The sequence below is a fragment of the Rattus rattus genome, chromosome 14 (genome assembly GCF_011064425.1).
Source record: "Rattus rattus isolate New Zealand chromosome 14, Rrattus_CSIRO_v1, whole genome shotgun sequence".
Lineage (NCBI taxonomy): Eukaryota > Metazoa > Chordata > Mammalia > Rodentia > Muridae > Rattus > Rattus rattus.
In genome coordinates, this window is record NC_046167.1 from 46302681 (window position 1) to 46311896 (window position 9216).

Consider the following 9216-nt stretch of genomic DNA (forward strand, 5'->3'; position numbering starts at 1 on the left):
AGGACTCAATGTGAGTGACTATAGACTGAAATGCCCAACACTGGGAAGATGGAACTTAAAGAGATCACCTTCAATAGATAGTCATAACAGCCAGTTGAGTCATAGAAATGCCCACTCTTCAAAACATTTCATATAGAATTGTTCCTATCTAACAGAAATCCAGGGACAAAAATGGACCAGAGACTAAAAGAAAGACCATGCAATGAGCTCAACTTTGGATCAATCCCATGCAGTTACAACAAATTATGACACTACTACTGACCCCATGTTGTGCTTGCAGACAGCAGCATATGGCTGTCCTCTGAGAGGCTCTACCAGCAACTGACTGAGTCAGATGCAGATTCTTACAGCCAACTAATGGACTGAGGTCCTGGAACCCTTGGAAGAGATAGCGGTAATGTTGAAGGAGCTAAAATATATGGCAACCCCAAAGGAAGAACAATACTTTCATCTAACATAGGCATCTCTGACCTCCCAGAGCCTAAGCCACCATAGGAAGAGCATACATAGAGTACACTGTCCATGGCCATGGAGACATATGTACTAAAGGAAGGTCTTTTTTGACAGAATGAAAGAGATTGTGCTTAACCTGTAAGAACTTCATGCTCCAGAGTAGTGTTTAGATGTCTGGAATGAGGTAGGTGGGGTGGGTGTGTGGGAAATCACCCTTTCAGAAGCAAAGAGAAAGGGGGATGGAATGATGAGCTTCAGGAAGGGTGAATGGCGATGGGGGTAATCATTGCAATGCAAATAAATGGGTATTTTGATAAAAAGGAAATGAAATATATGTAGAAAACGGGATTCCTGGGAATCATATTTTATTGAATTACATCTCTGAGATGTCGATAACCTGGAGGTCAGAGTTACCTTCTGAAGAGCTATGTTAATGTAGGCTTCTGAAATCCCTCATGATATTCTTGTAGCTGCATTTTCTTTTGTAAAAATATTAGGCCTAACTGATTTGCTTACAGTTTTTAATCTGCAAGTACTCTCTTTCAACAATGTTAGGATATTTCATTGGCATTGAGTTACAGGATCCCTCAATGTTGACTAGATGCCAGAGCCTGGAAGCCACTATGGGACTAACTTTAAAAGAATTCATATCGCTATGGATTATTGACTAATGGTGCTGTAGGTTGGTCAAATATTCAAGGAAGAATATATTTCTTTTAATAAATATTAGGAAAAAGATGAAACAAAGAATAAAAGAATCTAAGCAATGTGAAGTAATCATGAACAATCATTTCCTCATGATCTGACATGATCAGCTCTAATCAGGCAGATGAGGTGGCCTCAGAGATTTCAGAAATAATTTGCACAAGGATAAACATGTAGAAACAAGAAAAGAGAAACTATCCAGACACATATGAAGAATGATGTAGTAACACAGTTAACATCCCCTGAAGATATATGACACGGTGGTTGAATGACTATTTCTATAAGTGACTTCTTGTCACATGGCTGTGCATGCCCTGGGGGTTATCCTCTAGAATATATAGGATCAGGAAACTAACTGAATGTACAACTCCAGTGAAGCAGATCTGCAGAGACAGAACTCAGCCTCCTTAGGGCTCCCCAGTGATGGAACTGGCATTGAGTCAACCTCCCTTCTGTAAGTAAATCTCTCTGCACCTGTGCCTCTGTTAGTAAAAGTATATAGTTCAGGGGTTTCAAGAGTTTATTTTAATGGAATTCTTTATTTGGAATCTTTGATCTTCTATTGGGTGTGAAGGGATATTTGTTCATAGATTTCCAGGCGAAGATTACTGCATAGACTTTATATTAACTTTTAAACATATTTTTGAAAGATATTGTACAAGGTTACAGGAGACAATTGAATTCTTAGTTTTCAACATCACTTAACTTGAAACATGTTAAAATGTTCAAAGAGAGTCTGTGTTGTCTTGTCTTCTCTCTTGAGGAGAAAGAAGTATGTACATGTTCCTGGTGTCCAATGAGTGGGACTGATGGAAACATTTAGCAGCTTCCAATGCAAAAGACATTTTCCTGAGCAAAAAGCAATGCATCTCAAATAGACAATGTTTTCAAATTTTAGATATTGGAAAATATTGAGTGTATAAGATTAGTTGATCTAATTAATCTTATCTCAAGGCAGAAGAAATAGAATTGTGATTGTGAATAAAAAGTACTGATAGTTGGTGTTCTGACTTCTACCTTAGCCAACAATAAATCATTAGAAAAACAAATTGAACATGTAAGCTTTCCCCAATCTGAATATGTTCAGATCACATTAAGAGAGTCTAATCTTCTGACAAAATTATTGGGCAGATCAACTTTATAAAGAATGATCTGAAGTTTCTGAGATAAAATCTCTAATGGACTTTATTATGTTAGCAGTTCTAATATATATTGAACAACGTCTCCTCGACTCTTTAATAATAATCATTGTGGTTGTATTTATTTTCTAATGTATAGAGGAAGCAATGAAGTAAACTGTTGTATCCATGTACCACAGTTTCTAAAACATTGACATCAGATATGATGATTTAAAACTGCACATTTTTCAAATGTTTGGAACTGAAAATGAGCTTATATTCCAAAGATACGAAACCATTTAAAATATATGAGTCAAAATACAAGTATAGAACTAATTTAAATTTTAGACTTTTGGTATTCAGAAATACTTCTTATACAATACAAAATATGTGAAATAACCTGAACCTTAAACTATTAGTCAGAAAAATTCAATTACTAGCCTAAATATTTAGAGTGACTTTATATGCCATTGCAGCTATCCAGTATAGAGTCCAGATGGAAAAAATTAAAAAGAAAACAACAACAAAAACCGAACACATGAAAAAAAATCGAAAAACTAAAATCCTTTGGCCAGATACAACAGTCTGGTCTGAGGAGAACTCAGATTAAAATACCATCTCAAAGTTGGGTTTTGTTTCTATGTAGTTGGCCCTCTCCTGATGCTGGTGGTTTCAAACTTGCTCCTGTGGGAGAAAGCTGCATCAATTCCTGCATGTATGGTGGAAGACGGTGGCTGCTGGAACCCCCTCCAGGAAGCATTTAACAGTGCTACCCAGAGAGTTGAAACCCTCCGTAATCTATCTGACCAGTTACATGTAGAGTTCGTAAGTACCTAAACCTCCATACTAATACATAAATTGTACTAAAATGAAAAACACAAAACATCATGATACAAAGTATTAGAAAACACGGCTTTATAGGTAAAAGATGCCCAAACTATTGAAACAAGGACAGGGCCAATTGGACAGTGTCATGAAATTTAATAGTATCTAATGTTATTTATATATTTTCTCTACTTTATTATAAGGTAAATTTGATTGTGATATTAATAACTATCATTTACTGTTTGGGATTCAAGATCATGTAACTCTATTGCCATATTCACTCAGCATACTGAAGGTACATACTGTAAAATATGTATAGTACTGTGAGCAATGTATTTGTAACAGAGATAAAGGGAAAGGTGAAGTGTCCAGAGAAAAGTACTGAAATAATGGAAGGAAGTGAGGATGAGGAGGAAAGAGAGAGAGAGAGAGAGAGAGAGAGAGAGAGAGAGAGAGAGAGAGAGAGAGAGAATATAGAGGGGAGAGAGAGAGAGAAATCTAGCCTTACAAATAAGAAGCCCATAAATACTAGCAATTGTGATTTAAAAATATATAGTGATAAGAGTTTGTTAATACAGGGAAGAAATAAAACTGTATCCATTCCCCTTTTAGTGATTGACATTTCTCAAGGTCAGAAAAAAAGCAACTACAGAAACAGGCAAACCTTCAACATGATGGGCATCAAAAGACTGTGTCTCAGTTTGGAATATACCTGTTGTCATATTTTTAATGATTAGATTTTGTTTCTCTCTCCTTAACATGACTCAGTACCGGAACCAATTCTCATCTAGACAGTTTGCAGATCTTGTAAGTACCTTACTTTCTTCTAGCTGCTTCCCAATAAGAACCTCATGTTAAAGATTGTGCTTTAGAAGAGAAAACATTATAAAGTGTTTGTATTTCCTGTTCTTAATATTCAGTGTTTCAACTTCTTAACCTTCACAATTATTTATTAACCGGTCATGAATTACCTGACTAATTGAAATAAAGACAAGTAAATATTAATTATTAAATTATTTACAATTTTAAAACCATTAATTCTTACTAAATTATTGCTAAAACATTGATATTTGCATCATTAGAGTAATAAATTAGTAATTAAATAAACTAAGTTAAATATTTATTAATGATACAAGGACTAATTCAATACATTCTATTAATTAATATTTGTATATATTGTTGACTTTAAGATTACATAGAAATTACTGTAAAATAGTATATTTTTGTGATACAATTTCATTCTATAACTATTATAATCCTGGCCAGCCATATTCTTCAGCGTTAAATTAATGAATTTATATTTTTATTGTCTGGGAAAGGAAATGTCAGTTCTTTTTAACAGAAAAGAGAAAGCTAAATAAATATGTGTTATGTCTTCATGCTGAAATACTAAACAGTGGTAATAACTAATCACTTAGATTTTGATTAATTTGATTTTTTAATGTCTGCCTTGGTGTGACTTTTGAAAGTGAAGACTAAAAGAGGAAGGAATTAAATATTCAAATTTTAATGAAGAATTAAATTAAATTGCACGTACAATGTATAGACACAAAACTACATGACAGTTTCTTAACTCTTCAATATCTGTATTTTGGAATTTCTTATGTTAAAATTTAAAGATCCAATGAAATGCACTAATATTCTGTTCATACAGTTTTTTATGATTTCTGAACTCTGTTTTCTGTTTCATTTGCAGAGTTCACAAATGATTAGGAAGGACGAGACTGTTCTCAAAGCTGGAACTTACTGCCATTCAACTCTTGCAAGACCCAAAACTAGGGGAGTAGATATTGATGTAAGTTTCTTTCCTGTGTTTTTCACAGAACTTCCAAAGCAGTACATTGGGTTCGTGGTACTGTCAGTTATTAAAGGCATTTTACACTAATAAGGTTTCCAGAAAAAATGAAGATAAAGTATATAAGTACATTTTAGTACTGATAAATTACAAGTGAAATCAAATACCCAAAAACTGTGTAGCAAATTCTTAAATGTACCATTTACAGAATGGTATTTAAGGGAAGACCAAAGATTCAAATTTAACTGTTATTGGTTTAGGAATATTTGAGCTAAACTGACTGTCCATGGATATATACCCATTCCTCCATCAGTGATAACAATATGACTGTATTTATTATATGTTATTAATGGGTTCTACATGATAGTTCTTCATGATACTGAACACTATCCTCCTTCTTCATTTTCAAATCTGCCTTGTTCTATTTCTTTTTACATAACTATTCATTATTCTATTATTCTTTATGTCTTAACTGAAAACAAGATGAGCAGAGTAGTCATGTGATATAATAGTCTATGGTCTTCAGGATGCAACAACTTCCAAATTCTTGACAGATAGTTCTACATATCATATCAGTGCTATTTTATTGTATTATAGTTCTTACCGTATATATGGTATACATGAATCCATTATTGAAAATGATTTTAAGCACTTACCCCTGTATCTATTATGAGTCAAGCCTCATTGGTTCCTATTGAGTAGTAGCAAAAATCATTGTGGAAATTGATAAACGAATAACCAAATAGTTAATAGGTCACTGGAAAGGAAACTCTTAGATATGCATGGGGAGAGGAAAATATGATGACCTAACTTCAGAAAACAGCTAACAGGAAAACATTATTTGTTTTAGTTTTTAGAAAATATACTTGTTTAATGTTATAATGCCAAAGTGTGTAACTTCTATATGGGTGTCATGTACACATAATAAATCCACATTGTAATTCAGCTTCTTTCCATAAATATTATAGGTGTCTAAGCTGCTAAACTGAAACTATTTAATGCAATTGCTCAATTGTGTTTCACAGACCGAAGAGTATTTAAAAATGTCGATCAATTTTGTGGGTTCATGGATCAGCCCTCTATTCCATCTGGTAATTGAACTGAGTGCCATGGAGGGTGTCCCTGAAACTATCCTCTCTAAAGCTAAGGATCTGGAAGAGAACAACAGACAACTTTTGGATGACCTTAGGTGGATACTCACCAAGGTGAGCACTTCCCAGGAGTTTATTTTCACTCATAAAATAGGAGAGTGTGTAAATTAACAAGAATAACAAATATCAATTCTAAAATACCTTATCTCTCCAGGAAGAAATATACATATTTGATCTTGTTGACAATCATTCCATAAGACAGTGTTTCTCAGTCTGTGGATCATGACTTCTTTGAGGGCCAAATGACCCTTTCGCAGGGGTCATATAACTGATGTCCTGCATGTCAGATATTTAAATAATTTGGAAAATTAAAGTAATCAACTAAGGACAAAAATAAATGTATGTTTAGGGGGTCGCCAGAGCATAAGGAAATATATTAAATGGTAACAGAATTTGAAAATTTGAGAACCAGTCCTTTTAATAGTTTGCTGGCATCTCCAATATTTACAGATGCTTCTCATTTCTCTCCAATCTAGGGATAAGAATGAAACACAGTTGTTCCTCACAGGCAGTTAAAGTACACCTTTCCAGCTTGCATGCAAGAGATCTGGTCCTTCAATCACAATTATAATATGATCCTCATAATTTGTGAGAATTTTATACATAGACCTCTTGTAAGTTAGATTTAGTAGAATATTTGTGCATATCAACGTCTGTGAAATACATATGATAGGACATATAAGAATTTCCTGAAGGAATTACTGATATGAGCTATTCCATAGGCCCAGAATCTAACAGAAATTTAGTACTTTTCCTGTTCTTCTTAAAGGGCGAAGTTTCCAATGCAATTAATTACATTTTAGAAGAAATGCACATGAGTCTTCATCACAGGCTCAAAATGTCCAACGGCTTGAGGGTCTCTTGGTTTAGATAAATGAAAACTTATAACGTTGGTAGAAGCAGCTCATTTCTGAGTGTATTTCTCTGATCAAATACAAAAGAAATAAGAAGAAAGAAGCTCTAACAACAAGTAACTGATTATCATTTTAATTTTTAGGTCTTCCCTACAGCAGAGATAAAGGAAGAATTTCCCAGCTGGGACTACCTTTCATTCTTAAAATCAAGTAATAAAAAGCATAAATTTTTGGCAATATTTAACCTTTCCAGCTGTCTAGAGTATGACACAAAGTACACTATACATTATATCGAAATATTGAACTGTCTCATAACTGGGAAAGATTGCTAAGTGTACATTTACCATGTCTGCTTGGGAGATGCTCTAAGACAGTTCATTGTAGAGCATTTGCCTTTAATTGTATATATTTCAAATCCATTTGTGGATATAATGTATAAGCTTTAAAAAAAATAAAAAAAAAATATTCAGCCGGCACTTCATGGTATCAGCAATATTTTCTGTCTGGGTTTGCTGTCTGTATGTATATGGCAAGCTCTAAATGGCCATTCCTTCATTCTCTGCTCCAAAATTTGTCACCAAATCAATTCCTATGAATATTTCTGTTCCCCTTTTTAAGATGGAGTGAAGGGGAATAGGGAGATGGCTCAGCAGTTAAGAGTACTGACTGCTCTTCCAGAGGTCCTGAGTTCAATTCCCAGTAACCACATGGTGGCTCACAACCATCTGCAATGGGATTTAATGCCCTCTTCTGGTGTGTCTGAAGACAGTTACAGTATATTTATAGCAAAAAAGAATAAATAAATTAAAAAAAGAAGGACTGAAGCATCCACACTTTGGTTGTCCTTATTCTTGAGCTTCATGTAGTCTGTGGATTATACCTTGGGCAAGCCAAGCTTTTGGACTAATCACTTATCAATGAGTGCATACCATGTGCGGATTTATTGGTTTGTTTTTATTTGTTTGTTTGGTTGGTTTTTTGTTTGTTTGGTTGGTTTTTTGTGATTGGGTTTCCTCAGTCAGGATGAGATTTTCTATTTCCATCCATTTGTCTATGAATTTCAGGAAGTCATTATTTTTAATAGATGAGTGAAACTCCATTGTGTAGATATACCACATTTTCTGTATCCATTCCTCTGTTGAAGGGCATCTGGGTTATCTTCTGGATATTACAAATAAGGCTGCTATGAACAATGTGGAGCATGTGTCCTTGTGATATATTTGAGCATCTTTTGGATATATACCCAGGAGGGGTATAGCAGCGTCCTCAGTTAGTACTATGTCTAATTTTCTGAAGAACCTCCAGACTGATTTCCAGAGTGGTTGTACCAGCTTTCCATCTCACCAAAAATGGAAGAATGTTCTTCTTTCTCCTCATGCTCCCCAGCATATGTTGTCACCTGAATATTTGAACTTATCCATCCTGACTGGGGTGAGGTGGAATCTCAGAGTTGTTTTGATTTGCACTTCCCTGATGACTAAGGACATTGAACATTTCTTTAGGTAATTCTCAGCCATTCGACATTTCTCAGCTGTGAATTCTTTGCTTAGCTCTGTACCCCATTTTTAATAGGGTTACTTGATTCTCTGGAATCAAACTTCTTGAGTTCTTTGTATATATTAGATATTAGCCCTCTATCAGAGTAGGATTGGTAAAGATCTTTTCTCTATCTGTTGGTGGCCATTTTGTCCTAAGGACAATGTCTTTTGCCTTACAGAAGATTTGCAATTTTCTACCATCCCATTTGTAGATTCTTGATCTTAGAATACCCTCATAGAATAAGGGCAAGGAGGGATATGATTAGAAGTGTCATGGATAGGAAACCGAAATCGGGTAAGGGGATTAACATTTGAAATGTAAATTTTAAAATCTAATAAAGAAACATTGTCTTTTAATGTCCAAATCTAAAAACCCTATTCGTCTTTTATTCATTGAATAGAACATATATCAGTAAAGTTAAGTTGGCCCAATCAAGTACATTATAAACAATAGATGTCAATAAAACAAACAATATTAAAACTTAGTTCAATGAGTCACATTTATTTTACAGAAAAATAATGAAAGTAAAGTTATTATAATCAATGTGTAAAACTTCTTAACTAATACATGTATCGTAATCAGAATTATAAAATTTTTAATAACTTATAACATACAAATTGTCCTTAGGAAACAATATTAACAGTGAAAGCAAAGCTGATAGAATACAATTGCTCTCAACGGCCTCAAGGGAACTTAGAGAGAAGGAGGCAAGCGCTGAAAATGAAAAAGATAAACTGAATTCACGTGTAAGATTACCAAAAACTTGATTTTTAAAA

The 9216-nt window shown here is 34.1% G+C and overlaps 1 protein-coding gene across 3 annotated transcripts; it reads left to right on the top strand.

Annotated features, from left to right (window-relative positions):
* Positions 1-1534: 1534 nt before the first annotated feature.
* Positions 1535-7734, top strand: LOC116883506 (prolactin-8A5). Of its 3 annotated transcripts, none has more exons than XM_032884676.1 (6): positions 1535-1612; positions 2923-3101; positions 3870-3908; positions 4798-4896; positions 5922-6101; positions 7045-7734. In XM_032884676.1, exons 1-6 carry the CDS (start codon positions 1582-1584, stop codon positions 7231-7233), a joined length of 717 nt encoding a protein of 238 aa, XP_032740567.1. In that variant the 5' UTR covers positions 1535-1581; the 3' UTR covers positions 7234-7734. The 3 variants fall into 3 exon arrangements, with proteins under 3 accessions (XP_032740567.1, XP_032740568.1, XP_032740566.1); XM_032884677.1 differs by having other exon boundaries at positions 1582-1617; positions 2931-3101; positions 7045-7377; XM_032884675.1 differs by having other exon boundaries at positions 1582-1612; positions 2926-3101; positions 4798-4911; positions 5931-6101; positions 7045-7377.
* Positions 7735-9216: the final 1482 nt, after the last annotated feature.

Bases quoted from the DNA above. Each gene is read 5' to 3' on its own strand.
- LOC116883506 (XM_032884675.1), top strand. From the start codon at position 1,582: ATGGAACTGGCATTGAGTCAACCTCCCTTCT. The intron at 1,613-2,925 runs GTAAGTAAATCT...TCTATGTAGTTG, and splicing joins ATTGAGTCAACCTCCCTTCT to GCCCTCTCCTGATGCTGGTG. The intron at 3,909-4,797 runs GTAAGTACCTTA...TTTCATTTGCAG, and splicing joins CTAGACAGTTTGCAGATCTT to AGTTCACAAATGATTAGGAA.